Source organism: Neopsephotus bourkii, unplaced genomic scaffold (genome assembly GCF_033783945.1).
Source record: "Neopsephotus bourkii isolate Nb327-2 ecotype Australia unplaced genomic scaffold, CSIRO-AGI_Nbou_v1 NB_457, whole genome shotgun sequence".
Lineage (NCBI taxonomy): Eukaryota > Metazoa > Chordata > Aves > Psittaciformes > Psittacidae > Neopsephotus > Neopsephotus bourkii.
In genome coordinates this window covers 955,433-974,367 of record NW_026900959.1, presented here as the reverse complement: position 1 = coordinate 974,367, position 18,935 = coordinate 955,433, and the positions used below count along the sequence as shown (strand labels likewise).

General features: G+C 45.5%; 2 protein-coding genes across 5 annotated transcripts in view; one reads left to right on the top strand and one right to left on the bottom strand.

Annotated features, from left to right (window-relative positions):
- Positions 1-93: 93 nt before the first annotated feature.
- Positions 94-7,670, bottom strand: AP3M2 (adaptor related protein complex 3 subunit mu 2). The gene is made up of 8 exons (XM_061349663.1): positions 7,312-7,670; positions 5,084-5,255; positions 4,560-4,697; positions 4,047-4,132; positions 3,386-3,519; positions 2,881-3,088; positions 2,127-2,271; positions 94-1,709 (listed from the first exon to the last, which is right to left on the bottom strand). The coding sequence occupies exons 1-8, from the start codon at positions 7,582-7,584 to the stop codon at positions 1,609-1,611; spliced, it is 1,257 nt and encodes a 418-aa protein (XP_061205647.1). The 5' UTR covers positions 7,585-7,670; the 3' UTR covers positions 94-1,608.
- Positions 7,671-10,830: 3,160 nt separating this feature from the next.
- KAT6A (lysine acetyltransferase 6A) overlaps positions 10,831-18,935 on the top strand; it is a 31,618-nt gene continuing 23,513 nt past the window's right edge. For 2 of the 4 annotated variants that reach the window (XM_061349667.1, XM_061349664.1), the window contains exons 1-3: positions 10,831-10,960; positions 12,732-12,781; positions 12,895-13,662. In XM_061349667.1, the coding sequence (XP_061205651.1) occupies positions 13,063-13,662 (600 nt within the window). In that variant the 5' untranslated portion in view covers positions 10,831-10,960; positions 12,732-12,781; positions 12,895-13,062. Of the gene's footprint in view, positions 10,961-11,692; positions 11,853-12,731; positions 12,782-12,894; positions 13,663-18,935 lie in introns of those variants that run through there. The other 2 variants (XM_061349666.1, XM_061349665.1) reach the window with 2 other exon arrangements.

Sequence of the window (18,935 nt, the reverse complement as noted above, 5' to 3'; positions counted from 1 at the left end):
ATCCACAATCCAACTGGCATAATTCACCTTCCTCCTCAAATACCAACTGTATTCTTTGTACAGCCCACACAAGCCACTCTGGAATGACACGTATGACATGTAAAACTGAACTTTATTGATGCCCTTGCTGAAGGTTGTATTTGCACTGAACATGCTCGGCATAAGGCCACCTGCTATGGCTTTCATCAGTTGCACTGAAACTTGCAATTCCACATGCAAGGTGCCACTCATCCACTGCAAGTATTCATCACACACAAATCAGAATGTGTGTGTTACCCTTTGCTTAAGAGTCACCTTGTTCTATTCACAAGCATGAACTGTACATGCTGTACTCCACAGCCAGGGACGAGTTCTGCTACCACAGAGAAAACACATTGGCATCTAGTGGCCAAAGAGCACATTACAGACAATATAGAACACTGCAGATGCCTCTCAGTTCATATTTATGCTGTAGAGAGATGCAGCACAGATTGGAATGAGGTCCTAAAGAAGAGATGGTCCCAGCAAAAAATCCAGTGTAGGCTTGAATCCACCTGCAGAGCAGCTGATTGGTACAGGAACTGGAATGAGGTAGGACAGCAAGAAATACTACAAAGGTACCAGGACACAATTACCTCAAAGACACACATCAGTGAGCAGAAGAACAGCAGTATCACCTTCATTTGTACTAGGCAGGCAAGAAGAGGTTCCAACAAGTTACTAGGAGAGTGGTTGTCTTCATTTAACCACAGCTTCAGTTTCCATCAGTGTGCTCATGCCTGCCTGTCTCTTTCCTGACTCTCCAGAGAAACCAGGAGAATCCCTACCTTCAAATACTGATGAAATAAGAGAAGGAGAATTACATTCAGATGTCACCACCCATGAATTACAAGACCGTATGTGCTGTGTCAGCCCTTTGTAGGATACCATCCTAAGATTTGGATGGGTTTCCAGTGCATCTCTAGAGATTCAAGATACTTGATGACCAAAAGAACTTATGAAATATGTAGAAAATGGATATACTTCTTCTCTTCCTCCCCCTGTGACACCATTCCCAATCTCAAGCTTCTTAAGTTCTCATGCTGGGTGGGACAATCTACCTTTCCATTTCTCTCAGCCCCTTCCAGGTAGAATGGCTGGATGATCTCTCGGCTGCCAAGAGCTATAGAGCTCTTCACCCTAACACCCAGTGATGGAGAAGGGCAAATGCTGGACCATCACACTGGAGTTGAAGTGTGGGGAAATTCAACTTTGTATCATCTACAAGGGCTAAAAGCCAACCAAAACGTAAGGAAGAGGAGTTACAAAAGGCAATAAAACCCTAGAATTTCCTTGAAGACAGCAAAATGAAGGTGATACAAGCATACACAGCTGACTTACTAATCCCAAGAGACCTGAACACCTCTCGCATCTGCCATTGTTCCAAATGCTTCAGACTCAGCTAGGGATGAGATGGTTTCAGGTCGACCTTACCCTTCCCTACTCCCCAGCACCCTAAGCACTGACTCTCCTGCTCATGCTACTACAGGCAAGGGAGCAACCCTGGACAGATGGATGGGGTAAGAGGCTGCATCCAACAGCCGGGGACAGAAGAAACAGGAAAGTGCTCTTCCTTGCTATCAGGATCCTCTATGTTCGTACTTGGAACTTGCCAGCCTTAGTCATGTATTTTATCCCCTTGAAGGGCTTGTACTTCTCCCCATACATGTCCAAGCGATTCACCTTCAGTCCTAAAGGCAAACAAACACAGCGTAAGACTGACTGCTGCCACAAGCAAAGCAGACAGGCCTTCAAGATAAAGGAACAGCAGATCATGCCAGCAGTGCAGAAAGCACAGGGAAAGTTTTAGGAAGCAATAAAAAGAATGGAGAAAAGCTGACAACTGCTAATCGTCAGAATCACTTTTTACCAACACATCTATACCCTAGAATCATTTATAGGTCTGTAAGCACAACATGCAAGGAAATGTAGATAGGCTGTTTCAGAGCATCAGAGAGAACAGGTCCATGTATCTGTAGTCAAACACACCATTTTTTTTTACTTGAAGACCATGTTTCAGGTAGAATGTACTTCAGAAGGCCTGCAGAGCTCCTTCAGGTACATGCAGAGCGAGCAAGACACAGCAGAGAATATTCAGAGTCACTTACCAGATATAGCCAGCTGCTGGATTTTAAACTGCAGGTTAATGGTGGGGTTTTCATCTGGTTTTGACGTCCCAGCTTGCAGGCTCATGCTCCCCTTCAGGCTTGGCAGCTTCTGGGGGTTTATTTTCCCCACATCCCATGACAGCAACTTCAAGGAGAAAAAAACTGCAGCAGTGAAACAGAAATGCTGGAACAGCCCCTGAAGAACAATCCCTCTCCTATGACAGCTTGAAATGTTTCTTTATGGAATAAGTCTTAGTATCTTGCCCTTCATATTAAACAGGCATAGTACAGGCTTGTTGTCCCTCTCTCTGCATGAGGCTCCTCAAAAGCCTATCACAAATGGCATTTCTACTACTTGTGCTACAGGCCCCAACCTGAATCTGCAGTATTTTCAAAGGACCAAGTCTATTGTGCAGCATTAGGTATGACAACTAGAAATCCAGAAGTTTGCAAAGCATCCACCAGAGCAATGCCTCATCATACAATACCAGTTCTTGGATTTTCTGCACACACCAAGCAACCAGGACCATAATCCATTTGGACAATGAGCTATTTGTTGTGGGGATTAAGACAATGTATAGTATGCAATTGTACAGAGAAAGTTCTCACCCCAAGAAAAGAGACAACCTTCGGAAAAGCAATGTTCAAGGAAATGTGCATATAACCATGAACAGCTCAACTTCATTTGCTGAAAGGTAATAATAAATAACAATATAATAATAAAAAAGAAGTTCAGTTCTCTCTTTCCTCTTACCTTTGTAACTGGATCGAAAACGTGTGTTCCCTGAGAGGGTGTGAGGGTCATATTTAAGACACCTTTTGGCATCTGGCTGGTGACAATCACTCCCTCTACAGTCTTCCCCATAGTCTGCTTCGGCCCCACTGTGATCTCAAAACGTCCCAGTGAGCTGCTATCACGGAAACTGATGTTGTGCTTAACGTAGACAGGAATTGCCACAAGACTGGAAGAAAGACATGAACAGAAATCCCTTGTCAGTCTCTCACCTCCGTCTTTGCTTTTTCTGATGCAGTCCTTGCCTTCTACACTGAAAACACTGGAAACCAATCTCCTCAAAAAAGAAGGAAATCCTACACTTGTTTGATCCCTTCCTACCCAAACCATTCTATGATTCTATGTATTTCTACTTCATTTAGCACTTGCCACCTGATCTTTAAAAGCAGTTCCTTGGGTATTTTTCCCTTTTACTAGCCAGGAAGATCCTAATTTTGTAATTCACAGCACTACATTCATCACCTACTTCTGAGCACTGACATGGTAGGAGAGCAAGCGAAAATTCCCATCAGGTGGAATGAAGGAGAGTATTCTCTCTGACTCCCAGCGCTTAAAACGCACACAGGGATGGAAGCTGACATCATCCAACAACCGAGGGTTCTGAAATAAAAGGCAGTCACCAGGTTAAGGCAGGCAGTTCTATTTAATATAACCCCATCTTCCATCCATGAAGATGCACCTCCCATTTGATGCACTCTGCCCACTTGATAGTATCTACATTCAGACATGTTAAGCTATTTGATGCTGTTACCTCTGCATAATAGCAGTACTTATTAATCTCTTATTCTATGTTAGGAAGTTCAGTCATGTCAAATAATTACCTCGATGCACACCATTAAAAAGACAGCCTTTAGGATATCTGCCTAAAACACCACTGTATCTCAAAAACTTAGTCACAGCACACACTAACAGTACTTTAAAAAAAAAGCCAAATCTCTTTAAATTCAAACACCTTAAGGCTCAAAGTTGTTGAAGTTCATTAGGAGCTTCCATTGACAGTTCTTTCTCTTTTTGTTTGGCATACCCACATTCTGATGTACTGAAATCCATCAGCGTGAGACTGAGATCCTAGCAGCAGAGCTGGAAAACCCTTTCAAGTACACTTAAGATATACCCTTGAGCTTTACCATAAAGGAGAGGGTAAGGTCTGGCATCCCAGTCAGCTTGACACAAGCATCAATCACCCCTTGGATTTCAGCTGTAATTGTGGAACCTGCAACAATAAAGTAAATGCAAGAGGTTATGCCAATCTGATCCAAAAAGTCCTCATGAGGAAAAACTATCAATAGGGAGGAACTGACACCAGCAATATCCATTTGAATGGTCAATGACAATAGCTCCCAGCTCTGACAAGACTAAGACACACAAAAACTGAGGAAAAAGAGCTATGAACAATTTTCATGCACGATTTTCACTCACATCCTATTTTCCCAATATAGAATTGCTCACAAGAACTCAGGAACAAGGACAACTGAAAATCCTGGTACCCCTCTAAAATAACACCTATGAGTTGTCAAGAGTCCAGAGTAAGAATAGAGCTTCCCAAAATTATGAGGCACCTCCGTTTTGAAGACCTAAATCTCTCTTCAAGCACTATCAGGACAAGTTACCCTCATCTTAGCCAGAAGCAACTTCCATACCTGATTTGTCAATGATTGCATCTATCTCCTCAACCACATCAAAATATGCCTCATTGTTGGTATATTTGACACCAGTGCGTCTCCAAGGCACCACTGACAGCTGTCCAGTAGGGAGCTGGTCACCCACATTAGTGCTTCCTGGAAGAAGAAAGGCAATCACAACCACCACAGAAGTTAGACAGTGCTCCAGAACAAGTCCTTGGCATTATATAACTTAACTGTAATTAATCTCTATCTCTTTGGAGGAGAGCAATTAGTCTTCCAGACTCACTGTCTGTAATCTACAACTTACATCTCTCTTATATCCAACTCTAAAACATACCACAGGAAGGCACACAGAAATGAAACTAAAAGCCACCCCAACAAAAAGCCCACAGCAAACTGACTAATCCAGGAAGTCAGGTCATGGTGGAACTGGAAATGTCATCTGCCTCGTTTGGATAAATAGAAGAATGCAGTGTCCTAATTCACTTCTGCAGGAATATTGCCACATGGTCTCCCCAGTTTATCTCATTTCTGTGTACCTGTAATGGTGTTGACGACTGTTCGCAGGATAGTGGGTGGTTTTATCAGTTCCTTAAGAATATTAGACTCTGTTGCCAATGGAAAGCCATTATCCAGCATCTCCTCCAGGACCTCATAAACGACCACCACATTGTCCTTGATCATCACCTCTGAACAGACCCCAAAATAATCCTGTGCAAAAGAAATAATGGTTCAACAATCTCTGAGAGTCTTAATGATCATTCAGTTAGCATCCTCCCATACAGAAATACATCCAGCCTCTTCTCAGAAACAACACTGAAACTCCATGTAGTAGTACAAGCACATCAGTCTGACCACTCCAACAGACACACACAGCTCCAAGCACACCTCTGCCACTGCTGTAGCAAGCTGGCAAACCAACACATCACTAGATGCTCTTATTTCCTTTCTATGTAGCAAGATCCCCTTTGATAGCTGAGGTTAGTGCTCGGAAGTGGCTCAGCTGCAACCGAGTGAGCAGCAATATTAATAAAGCCAACTTACTTCCTGCAGCCTCTTGCACACAGTGATGCTTTTCACCAGACTCCAGTGCCATAAATCCTTCCTGGCTGCCCTCACCTTTTCCTGCAGTGCTCTCTGTATTATAACTGCTGTTTAATGAATTCAAAGCCCCTCAAAGCTTTTCATTTCCTTTTGTTAGAATGTTTGCATATAAAAACACAATGATACAACTATTAACTTCAATTCTGTAAAGATTTGTTAGGATTTATTTTGATGTGGAATAGAAGGAAAGCCCAGCTTCTATGCTTAGTCTGTCTAGGGCCATGTTTGTCTTATAGAAGAACGTCTCTGAAGTCCATCTAACATGCTACCTGTGCTTTTGTCATTCTGAGTCCACTTGGGGTGTGCAGACTGCTTACACATCCTAAAATGCATGAAACTAACAGCAGAAGCCCAGTATTCTGAAAAGTCTAAAGAAGAATTCTATCCATGTAACAAAACTTCCTCATCATTTAAGAGGTGCATAAAGCAGAACATTAGAACACGAATCATAAAAGTTCCACAGACTAATTTACTCCCCAACTTAATTTCTCTCTGTTTCTTCAGCTCCTAATCACTGAACAAACACACCTTGCCCCATCACAAAAACCAAGATCCAAGTGACTGACACAGGACATTTATGACCTGAAGAGCCAACCCGCTCCCTGGCCTCAGTGAAGCACAATCCAGCCCACACTCGTGGCTTGACTGGTGCCTTGAAGCAGGAGCTCACATGACACTTGCTGGCCCAAGTACCCACATGTCCTGTGTTCTGGCAGGATGCTGGTCACAAGACATTCCAAATCCAGACTCCACAACAAACGTTTTCACTGTTTCCCTAAGCTGACCAGCAGTCATGTCAGCACAGAGGGAACATGGTGCAGTTCCTGGTGTCCTCAACATAAGAAGGATGTGGAGCTGTTGGAGCAAGTCCAGAGGAGGCCACGAGGATTCTCAGTGGCTGGAGCAGCTCCTGTATGGAGACAGGCTGAGACAACTGGGGCTGTTCAGACTGGAGAAGCTGCATGGAGACCTCAAAGCAGCTTCCAGTATCTGAAGGGGGCTACAAGGATGCTGGGGAAGGACCCTTCATCAGGGACTGGCGAAATAGGACAAGGGGTGATGGGTTCAAACTGAAACAGGGGAAGTTAAATATGAGGAAGAAGTTCTTTACTGGGTGGTGAGGCCTGGAACAGATTGCCCACAGAAGTGGTGAATGCTCCATCCCTGGCAGTGTTCAAGGCCAGGCAGGACACAGCCTTGGGTGACATGGTCTGGTGTGAGGTGTCCCTGCCCATGGCAAGGGGTTGAAACTGGATGATCTTAAGGTCCTTTCCAGCCCAAAGCATTCAATGATTCTGACTGCTCTGGGGAACCTCCTGTGAACTCCTGTGACTCAGGAACCAAGTATGCTTTCAAGAAGCATGGCTAGACATAAGCACACAGATTGCTAGTCACTAACCGACTAAAGCTACAGATCCCAAAAGCTCCTTGTGAGGACAAGGCCCTCCTGGGCTCGGTTCACAGCTCCTCGAAGACACAGGACTGCAAGCTAGAAACATCAATCTTGGTTGCTGAAAGGTCCTTCCTCACACAGGCTCATCCCGAATCAATCCGTCATCACCCTAGGCTGCATGCACCCACTGCAAGCCCTAGAGACCCTCGGGGGGGGGGGGGGGGGGGAATGGGGGGTACCGGGGGGGAGCAGCCGAGAGACCAACCGCACCTGGAAGGTGTCGACGACGCGGTGCAGGAACTCGATGACGAAGAGGGGAGGCACCTCGCTCTGGATAACGGCCACGAAGAAGATCTTGTGGCGGTAGACGCTGAGGAGGTAATGGTGCGGCGTGGGGATCACCGGCGGCACATTCTCCGCCTCCGAGGCCCTCTCCTGCGCCTCGAAGAAGTAGTCGCAGACGGAGCGGCTGACGACGCTCTTCCAGTGCTTCTCCAGGAAGATGTCCCCCGCGGCGTTGATCAGAAACAGGCTGTGGATCATGGCTGCGCCCCTCGGCCCGCACCCCCGGGCCCAGAGCAGCAACGGCCACCACAGCCTAGAGCCCACCCGGCCCCTGCCTCACGCAAAGCTCCGCCCCCCTACGCGCGGATTGGCGGAGGGAAAAGCTCCCCCCCCAACCCTAAAACCTCTGCCGGGCGGGGCTTGGCAGAGAGCGTTCTCATTGGTGTGATCCACTCACACCCACGCCCGATAGGCCGAGGAGAGGCGGGGATGGGGGGGGTGATGACGCGCCAGAACGGCTCGCTGCGATTGGGCAGCAGCTTGCCATAACTGCGGCCCGGACGGGAGCGGCGTCGGAAGGGGCTCGGCTCGGCTCGGCTCGGCTCGGCTCGGCTCGGCTCGGCTCGGCTCGGCTCGGCTCGGCTCGGCTCGGCTCGGCTCGGCTCGGCTCGGCTCGGCTCACAGCAGCAGGCGCCGGTGCAGGCCAGCGGACGCGTTATGGGCCCGGTGGGAGCAGCGAGCCCCTGAACTTCCCATCGGGCAGATGCCACCCCCGGTAATTTTGCGTTTGTACTGCTCTGCTGGAGCGAACCTGGACACAAGAGCGATGCCAAAGCCCCCGGCGCCCCGTTAGGTAACTGGATAAGCGGATAACCCTCATTACCGGGGCTGGCGGCGAAGCCCGTGGTCAGGGCTGCTGCGCCAGCACTGCAGGGTTCAGGACAGAGCCCTTACACCCAACTGAGCTTCACGACTGCGGGCAAATACCTCCGAGTCTGGAAGATGAGTAACCTGAATGGACCTGTGATGCCTGTGCAAAACATGGTCCTCCTCAGAGCTTATACTAGATCTTACTTTATCTTCATATGTTGTAGCTATTTTCCTTCCAAAAGGGGTGGAGATCAGTGTATTTGCTCTGATATTACTTTTTAATATATCCTTAAAGTATCAGGTAATTCATTAAGTGCTAATTGAGCTTTCTGCTATAGCAGAAAATAACGAAGGAGAAATGGCCTTTATATTAATTTCTTGGTTATGGTCATTATTTGTAACAAATGCGTTTTTAAGCATCAAATAATGCTTTTGAAAAAAAAAAGCCTAATTTAATGTGCAATTAATTCCACATTTGAGAGCAACAAAGGGGAATAATTTGTCATTTAATTACAGTGTTTCTAAATTTAAAATAATTATTTTAATACATCTCTAGTTTTAACTTAAAGGTATTCTACAGATTATTTTATCAGTCTATGAGAATATTGGAGAGAAAATGGAAGTCATACAGGTATTCCAAATGGAAAGCAACAGCACACAGGTAAATTGACGGATGACATAAAGCCTTTACACATTTGGTTCTCTGAGGAATTCAAAGCCTTTCTGTTTTTAACTTGGACCTTAAAGTCAGCAGTCATGGTATATGTCTTTTCAATACAGGCAGCTTGGTTTTGTCTCACTTTTGACTGTATCATGCACTGTTTAAAACCTGCCATTTCCCTCTGACTGCTTGCTCCCATAATCAAAACTGCTAATGTTTCACCTAGTTCATGATGTTGTCAGTTCTGTACTTTTTCCCCCACAGTTACTTCAGCTTCTTTTGCCATCAAGAACATTGGTGTCAATACAAAGGCAACCTGAGGGTAACTATTTCTGCACACCAAAGGAAAAGGTTATTGAGAGAAAAGGGGAAATACAGATCTGCTTTAAGATCAGGTGGGTTTATTATAGCATCTTGCTGGCACCAGCAGAGGACAATCTGTAGTTAACCAGTGTTTGCTGCTGCAGAAATGCTGCTTGGCTGCTTCCAGGCTGTCAACACAAAGATCATGTTTTGTTCTAAGTCAGGTCCCAGAGTGGCTCAGGAGCTAACATAAACTGGAACCTAAAAGGAGAACATGGCAGAAGATGCTGCCAGAAGAGAATTTCATTGTGTTGGTTGATTTCCTGACAGCTTGGAAACTCCCCATTGAAGGGCTTTATACTTCTGTATTATGTATGCCCTCAGAGAAACCTAAGGACGGTCACAGACAGCGCTATAAAGTGGTGTTGCCAAACCATGCACTGTCTTTATCATAAAACAATTCCTCCCATCTCCAGTTTGCCAGATGCAGGAATTCTGATGATTTAACCTGTTACCCTGTGCTGTGAAAATTAAGAAAGTAGAAGAAACCAGACCATTTTTCACATTTATAATAGTGAACAATCCCAATTCATTTTCCAAGGGAACTAATAATAACCTACTGCCAATTCTGAAACATAATATAGTCTACTATGTGTTGCAGGAACACAATTGGGTTTCACTGTTATGTACCATATCCTCTTAGTCTTTACTTTTGTAATTGGAAAATATGTTTATATCTCCATTAGCTTTGTAATTTATGGCTCTGGAAGCCATAAACCACCTGAAAACTCGGGAAGAGGTGGGAGAAGACATTAATTGCTAGGGAGAATCCAAGCCAATCGTGACAAGGCCATACCTCTATAATCTACATGGCAGAAACAGAACTGTTTGTACACTGCCTTGTATAAAAGCATCTCAGACTCCATTTGCTTCACGTAATAGGTATTTTTGTGCTGAAAAAGCTTGCTAAAAAATCAAAAGAGCCCCTTTTGCTCAACAGAGAAACATCTCACCTCAACACCCTAAACGAAGCCGTTCAGAACACAAGTTTGGTTTACCAACTCTTGTCTCCACAATGTTATGATTTTCTCTAAAACGGGAAGCTCACGTTAGGCTTTTAAGGCTAAAGAACACACGTGGTTAACTGCTCATGCTTTGGTGGAGCGGGTTTTACTCCACAAACTAAAAGGTATCGAAGACGCCAAAGTCACACAGATTACCTCACCAAGATGCCTTCAGCCGTGCACGGCGCTCCCCGGCCTCACGGCATCGTTACTCCAGGCCTCTCCGTCGCTTCGGTACCTTTAAATCAGGAAAAACCCCGTCACTATTCCAAACGCGAGCTTAGTTAAGCCCAAGAGATGGATTTCCCTCCCTACAGCTTCCAACCACCCGTTACCACAGCGCGGCCTCACCCCGGCCCTCCCACCGCTCCCTCCCGGCTCTCGGCGGCACCCGGAGCGTGCTCATACCCGCTTTGGCAGCTCCGGAGCGCGCGGAGGGGGGGGTTCCCCTCATGGCGGTGCCACCGCCGCCACCACCGCCTCCCGCGCCCCGGCCCCGGGGCGGCCCCGCCTCCCGCTGCCGCAGCAGCCCCGTCCCGCGGCTCTTCCCCGGCGGCGGCCGCTCTCGCCCCGCCGCGCTGTTCCCCGCGCGCGCCCCCGCCCGCCGCGGGCTGTTCCCCTCCCACGCCCCCTCCCCCCGCCGCAGAGCTCCGGACCCAAGATGGCCGCCGTGTCAGTTTCGGGCTTCGCCGCCGTCCGGCCTTTGCCTCTCGGTTCCCGTCTCTCGCAGGCCTCGGTGAGTAGCGCCGGCGGGACCAGCCCGGCTCCAGCGGTTGGTGCCGGGGAGCTCGGGACAGGCGGCCGGCGAGATCCGTGGGCCTGGGGAGAGGGAAGGCCCACCGGGCGCTCCAGGCTCGCGGCCTGTTCCGGCCCCGCCGCCGCTCTGCGCCAGGCCCGGACCCGGCCGCCCGCTCCCCTGGGGCCCGCCGGGCCTACACCCTGGGGAGGCAGTGGCCGCAGCGCGGCGCGGATGAGGCGAGCGGCGGAGGCCGGGGGGCTGCGGGCTGAGCTCCTGCCTGTATCTGGCGCGAGAGAGCGCGGCTGAGGCGGGCGCGGGCCCGGCCGAACCGGTACGAGGAGCCCGGCTGCGCTCCCTGTTTCGGTGAGGATGGAGAGCGGCGCAGGGCCCGGCGCGCTGCCGGTGCTGCGGCCTGCACGCCGCTTCTCCCGATCCCGCTGCTGCGAGTCCCTCGGCTTGAGGCAGTCGCACCCCTCGGGGCGCCGTGCGCGGGGCCCGCCCGGGGCTCGGGGTCGGGATGGGGACGGGCGGTAGCAGGTGCAGGGGCCGCTTGTCACGCAGATGTGAGCGAACGAGCGCTCCGGCGCCGGGGCCGTCCCGGTGTCGCCCCGGCCTGGCCGGGCGGTTACGTAACGCCCTGAGCGCGGAGCCCCGCGGAGCCGGGGCGCTGCCTCCTCCCCGGCCCGAAGTCCCGGGCGCGCCGCGGGTCCCTCCGCAGCGCTTGTCCGCGGGCCGAGCGCCGCGTCCTTGCTGCTCTAAACGGTAGTTGTGAGTATTCGCAGCGTGGAGCTGTGCGGTGGAGTCCGGTGTCTGCATGCGGATGCGTTCTGCGCTGCGATAAATTCTTCGGTACTTACTAGAAAGCAGAATGAGGGGACTGTGCTGATGAGTAGCTGGTGGCTTAAACTTCCCTTGCAGAAAATCGCTATTCCTTGTGATAAGCAATTTGTGAATCCTTGTTAGTGTACTTTTGCAGTAGAACTTCAGCACGACGTACTGTTATCACACTTGGGAAAAGTCTTTGTCAAAGACAACTCAAGGCTGTGAAGAGCTTTGCACCCTTCATCTGCATGTTTAATTAGCAGTGTCATAAGCATCCCTTTTTCATTGTGTATGGTCACCTGTTACTTAGTCCTCAAGTATTTTCAGTGTGCCTCATCTATACTGAAGATTATAATGTTATACTCTTCTTTTCTATGGTCTCTGAAAGTGGAACATTTAATTACAAACTCTAGTTGCATTTCTTCACTTTTTTTTTCCTGATGGAACATCTCTCATTGCTTTTCTTAGCAGGAGGGAATCAAACCTATGATTATGCTTCTGGAAGAGCTCTGAAAGTTTCTTGCTGTTTTCTCAAGGTTCTTGGGTATTCCTACTGCTTTCTGTTGAAGTTTCAGGCAGTGTCTTCCATGTGTGAAAATGAAGAGAGCTGATGCTTTTTTAAGATCTTTGTTGTGTGCCTCCCCCGGCCCCCAAATGTTCATTTATGTTCTGCTGAGCAATGATATAAAACTTGGTATAGAATTTAAACTGACTTACAGATTAAACCAAAAAAGGGCAGACTTTTTGCTCTAGGTTGTATAAATTATTTCAGTGTTAAAGCACACTTTTATTAGTAGTGAAGATAAAACCTTCAGTATTACTTCAGTGTTTCAGAACTGTAGTAGTAGATTAAAAGTCTGCTTTGTGTGTATTGATATTGGCTGCTAATTTGTTTTCCTCTTTTTTTGTTTCCATTGGCAATCTCTCTCTCCTTGTTTTCTTCCAGGCCTGATGTTACAGTTCTTCTGAGTGTGAGTGTACAGACCAGAAGCTGAGGTGAGATATGATGAAATCTTTATATATTTGTGGAAAAACTTTCTCTGAAGTCGTTATGGGATTTATTGGAAAGAATGAGGAAATTTCTAATTGTTTTGCTATTCTGTCTTCAGTGTGAAAGCAAAGAATGTTTGAGCAAGGAGGAGTAATTCAGAACAGAAAACGTGTATGCTATGGTTAGCTGGTTCCTGTCACTCGAGAATCTGTTTTCTCATCGTGTGAGACTTGTTCAGCATCGGGATAAAGGATAACGACTCTATGGATATACAGAATCCTTCACCATGGTAAAACTCGCCAACCCGCTGTATACAGAGTGGATTTTGGAGGCAATCAAAAAGGTAAAGAAGCAAAAACAGCGTCCTTCGGAGGAGAGGATATGCAATGCAGTGTCATCTTCACACGGTTTGGACCGCAAAACTGTTCTCGAACAGTTAGAGCTGAGTGTTAAAGATGGAACTATTTTAAAAGTCTCCAACAAGGGTCTCAACTCCTACAAGGATCCTGATAATCCTGGGAGAATAGCACTTCCGAAGCCTCGGAACCATGGCAAGTTGGATGGTAAACCAAATGTGGACTGGAATAAACTTATCAAACGGGCAATTGAGGGCTTGGCTGAGTCTAGTGGCTCATCCTTGAAGAACATTGAGCGCTTTCTGAAAGGGCAGAAAGATGTGTCTGCGTTATTTGGAGGTAGCGCTGCCTCCATTTTTCACCAGCAATTACGATTAGCTGTCAAACGTGCTGTTGGCCATGGAAGGCTTCTTAAAGATGGACCTCTGTACCAACTCAACACTAAAGCAACCACTAATGATGGGAGGGAGAGCTTTGAGTCTCTTTCCTGTCTCCCTCCAGTGTGTCTCCTTCCCCATGAAAAGGATAAGGTAAGACCCGGTTTGCATGGATGTTTTCTTGTCATCGATGAAATGTGTCAATACAGGGTCACAATTTGAGGTCAATGATTTGTTTAACTTGCATCTTGTAAGTTAGAAATCATTAATATGCATTTAGGATTCTACTGTGACTGAGAAATTCTGAGTGTAATCAGAGGAAGCGTAGTAGATTTGTACATGTACCTCAAAACTGTGAATGAACTATTGTCGGTGATTTACCTCTTAAAGCTCCCATACAGAAGGATTGAATGTATGGGGATAGGCTTGATCTGGTTATGTTTATAAAGCATAGGATGTGAGCCTTCTCATTGTAAGGTGAGGTGAGTTTGCAAAGCAAAGTTGAGATCATCTCCAGTTTTCATGTTTTCATTTGACTGCCAGTTAAACTTCTTATTGGGACATCGTTGATACAGTAGCGTGCTGATTAGCAGTTGTCATAGAGGCTTTCTTTGTTCACAATCAAAAAAGCACTTTCTGTCCCAGAACATCTTTGCTGTGAAATAGGAAGAAAAGGTATATAGGATATAGCAGTTGAAAAGTGCAGTCAGAGGATGTAGACAGTGGAAATGCTGGAATGAACACTCGTGGACTTCTGTTCCCTTCTGTGTGCCTCCCCTCACCTGTCTTAAATACAGTTCATTATACAAACCAAAGTATTTTTCTGTTGTTTTCTTGTATGCTTTTCCCCTCTCCTTTCTTCCATCCTTCTGCATGCCAAAGGTCTTTGACCCTCCATTCCTAATGATGAAGTTGTTGGAGTGAAATTCATACCCAGGCAGTATCTTACCTGTCCTTGTGTTGCTATAGAGGCAGTGTAAAACAGAAGTCTCTCTTGGTTTATTGAAGGCCCGTCTGCCAATAATTCATAACTTTGTACTACTGGTCTCCAGGGCTTCTAGAATGTGAAATTCCTTTTTTCTATCCATAACAAATACATTTTTCAGCAGTGTTGGATTTTTGTTGTTGTTGTAAATATCCACTTCAGGGATGAGCTGAGTGTGTGATGCTCCTGGTATTCCAGGTGAGCTTCACTCTCTGGTGATCTTCACTCTATTATGATCTATTAGGGTTTGAAGACTTAAAACTACAGAAGTTCTAATTTAGCTGTGGGAGCTCTATTGTGAACACAATACTTGGCTAGACTGAGTATGGTATTGTGAGCTGGTGGAACATAGGAAATAAGTATTACTGTGCTGGAAATTCCAGCAGCTTCCTCTATCCTTTTTTCAAGTGTTCTGTCTACAAATGTTTCCTATGTACTTCAGTGGTACCTGTAATGAAATCAGGGTAGCTGTGAAACGGTATGAAAACTGGATGTAAAGAGGCCTAGGACATGAGGTACCTGACTTGAGAGTGGTAGAAACAGTGGAAAATATGAGCTGTGCATATTATTATTAATGCAGCATGTTTTGCAGCCTGTTTGGTCATCTTCTAACATGCCAAAACCAGGGACTAGCTTGATACTCTTTCAGATGAACTGTTCCCTGGGGTTTTCTTAAAATAGGATATATCACAGAGTGGTGAGTGGGCTCGGGGCTACTATAAATGCTGAATTTGGTCTGTGGTTTGTTTTTTGTCCCCTGGAAGAATAGCTTACGGAGTTCTTGGGTGCATAAACCCATGCACATGTGTATGTATGTGTGTTTTGGGCTGTTAGATATGCTCCCTAATTCCTTTCCACCTGCTCAGGTCTGAGCAGCTTGAACATTCAAAGTATTGTTACTAACATGAGGATGCACAGTAGCTATAGCAGAAATTTTGCAAGGCCTTTCCTCAATAAATTCTTTTGGGCTTGTGCTTTGTGGGGTATTTTTTGTTGATTTGGTTGTTAGTTTTTATTTAGTTGTGGGTTTGTTTTCAGCGAGCATCCTCAACTCCTGCACTGTGTTCTCTCTGTGCTGTGTAACCCGTGCTGAGTTTTGTAGGAGTTTAAGGCGTTTTGAAGATAAGCTATTAAGACATCTCTGTAGATTCTGCCAGCATTAATTGACTGACAAGTCAGTGGAAGCCAAAACTTCAGCTCCTGCTCCACAGGAATTTTAAGGCAGTTTTGTTGGTGTTGTTTGGGGTTTGTGTGTGGGGGTTTTTGTTGTTTTTTTTTTTTTTGGGGGGGGGGGGAAGTTGTGCAGACACATAAGATCTGCCTTCACTGTTTTGTGTTAAATCTCAACCAATTATACAGATGCAAAAGACTTACTGCGCTGTAGTCATTTTCTTGACTTACTGGGTGCTTGAGAGTGGGGAAGGATTTTTGTTTTGTTGGTGGGTTTCTTTTGTGTGTTTGGTTTGGGTTTCAGTTTGTTTTCCTTTCTTTAATGGGATTATTCAGTACAGATCCTTCTGCAGTATGTGACAATGTTTCTCTTGATTCTTACAAGAGCCTTGGCAATGAAACATGAAAAAAAGCTCAACCTCCCAAATCTGAGAAATCCTGATGACCTGTGTCTTTGCTGCTGTTAGTCTTTTATCCTTGCAGAGTTTGGTCTTTAACATCCATTTAAGAGCTCTCCATGTCGCTCATGATCCAAGTTTATGAATCTTAAAAGGTGTGATAATTCTTCCTTTCATTTGTTCAAGTAGTTTCCACTGAGCTGCAAGTGTTTACCTGTGTGTTTGATAGTGGTGTCACTTTGCTTAGATGCCTAGAAGTTCGCATTCGGTTCTGGCTGTTTCCCTGTGCACTGTGAACCTGATGGGCACCTTGCAGGAGGTCTATGAAAGTCGAGGCTCACATGTTTTAAATGAAGTAAACATAAAGCTCCACTACAGAAGCTTTGGTTAGGAAACATTATTTGCCTTTATTCAGCTCATTTATTTTTTTCTCTGGTTGTTCTGCGAGTACCACATTCTAGTGTTCAAGGGCAAAACCAATGGCAAGTTATCATGGTTTACCAGGTAGTAATGACATGCTGCTTCCATGGTGGGTTTGAAATCCCTGGCCTAAAAGCACAACTTTGATGAAAACAAGCAAACAGGAAAAACCCCTGCTGATGGGCAGAGCTCAGTGCTGAAACTTGCTTATCAGTAAAGGGAATTCAGGCTGAAATTGTAATGAAAGAGAAGATGGTTGAGGTGCTGCCTCCTGAGTAAGTATCACACAAGCACTGTCACATCCACACATTTGGGTGTAAGGAAATGCAGATGTCAGGGCTCCCACTTCAGGTTACCCAAAGAGGTAATAGGTGTGGAACAATATATTTTCAGTGCTGAGTCCACCATCCATTGATCCTGTGCAGGCTGGACTCTTAAATAAGTAATCCTACTGTTAATTGCTACAGGAAATTTCTGGTTAAATATGCATGAAAGATTTCTTTAAAGCATAATCATCACCTGTGTTTCATTGTGTAATTAGTATACTTGCTATATATATAGTAAAAATATATATACTATATAGTATATATGTTCTATATATATTTAGTAAAACCCAGGATTTTTACTTTTGAAAGTATTTTGTTTCTTGTGGAAAATTTGCTCTATGCCAGTATTCGTTATGAGGAACAGGTTTATTTCATGAAACTCCCTCCTAATTGCTTTTAAAAATGCTTTTTCTGAGCTGGGAGAAGAAATTCTTTGGTGCTGCTTTGGAAACCATAATTTACCTTTAAATGAATGTCGGATTTGGTTTTGTCACCTTTATAAATGCTAAACAGAATGAACAATGATACTGTTTTAACATATACTGGCTATTGGGGTGCCATTGGGATTAGAAAAGCTTGATGCAAGTATGTAGGAAAAGCTTTGAGAGTTATCTTGATGAAGTTTTCTGTGCTATTTCCCCACCACTTTGTTGGGTTTTTAGTCGTGGAGGTTTTTCTGTTGGTTGGATTTTGGTCATGATTGGTGCAGGTGATGTAGAGAGGATTTAGGAAGTTAATCTTCCCCGAGCTGACACCTTGTGGCTTTGCCAGAGGTTACCAGAGCCATTGCAAAGATAGAACAAGTGCTGTTTTGCTCCTCAGCTGCTACGGTTTGCAGCTGAGTTTATTACTATTAAATGAAATTGTTGGTTTAAGTTAATGTTCTGTGTTGTGAAATTGAGCTGCTGCTGGAGGGCAGAGGAGGGAGCCTCTGCTCTCCTCTCGGTGGTGCCTCGGTTGTGTGCTGTCGTGTCAGCCCTGCAACCTGCCAGACCTTGTTTTAGCTGGACCACTAATGTGTTCATTTCTTTGCTGACCTTTTGGCACAAAAGGTGTGTTGCATTGCCAGACAAGAAAGGCTGATTTCTCTCTCCTACAGGCACTTAGTTTGAAATACTCCTATTTGTGTGTTTGAAGCCTGAAAACTAACAGGTATCTGATGCTTACCTATGGCTATCAAATGCATATTTATGTCTTTACTTGTGAGAAACTCCTTATGCAGTTGTATGTTGCATCTTCAGAATGCTGGGAGAAGGATTGTGGCTTGCAATACTTCAGGTCTTTTTTGATCAGAAACTTTGAAATAAATAAATTTGTGCCTTTTGTGTGTGTGTGTGTGTGTGTGTGTCTGCTGTTTTGTTGACTCAGAAGAGCTCACTGAACCTGTGCTCGTGTGGAAAGCCCTGGGTCATCTTACTGAACAGATCTCATTGGCACAGTAGTCTTTACTTACAGGGCTCTAGCACATAATAGTTAAGTCATATTGTGTTGGCACAGTACAAAAGTGTAACTGAAAAGTGTCTTGTTGTAGGAAGTTGGCATTTAGTGTGAAATAAGATAACACTCGAGAGAGCAGAGAATAATACTATGTGTAACAAATAAAGGTTGTGGTATACTAGCTACATGCTGAAAATCTTATTTGTGTCTTTTAGTCATTCCTAAACAAACGCATTCATGGGTTTGAGATTACAAAGTCATGACTGAGTATGATGGCAGCACTTACTACAGCGTGTATCTTCCTTTGGAGGCAAGCACCATGATTTTAAAACTGTGTAGTATGATGGTCAAGTTCACAGGAGGAACCCAGCCACAGCTTGAATACTGTGTTCAAACCCCTGCTAGCTCAGAAAGCAGTGCTTGCACAAAAGTCCAGACAAACTGGGTTACCTTGATAAATGCTAACACTGTTATGCCCAGAATGCATGTGCACTACCCTTCATGTCTTGTTTATCCATTCATCATCAACAAAACCAGTAATTATGTATTTAACAAGTAAGAATGAAGCGTATCACTTGTGTGGTCTGTGCATGGGGGTTTTTGCAGTAGGACTACGATTAACAAGGAGTAGTGGTGTGGTTTAAGCCAGCAGGTAGCTGCCAAATCTCACCAGTGCATTGGGATGGAGGA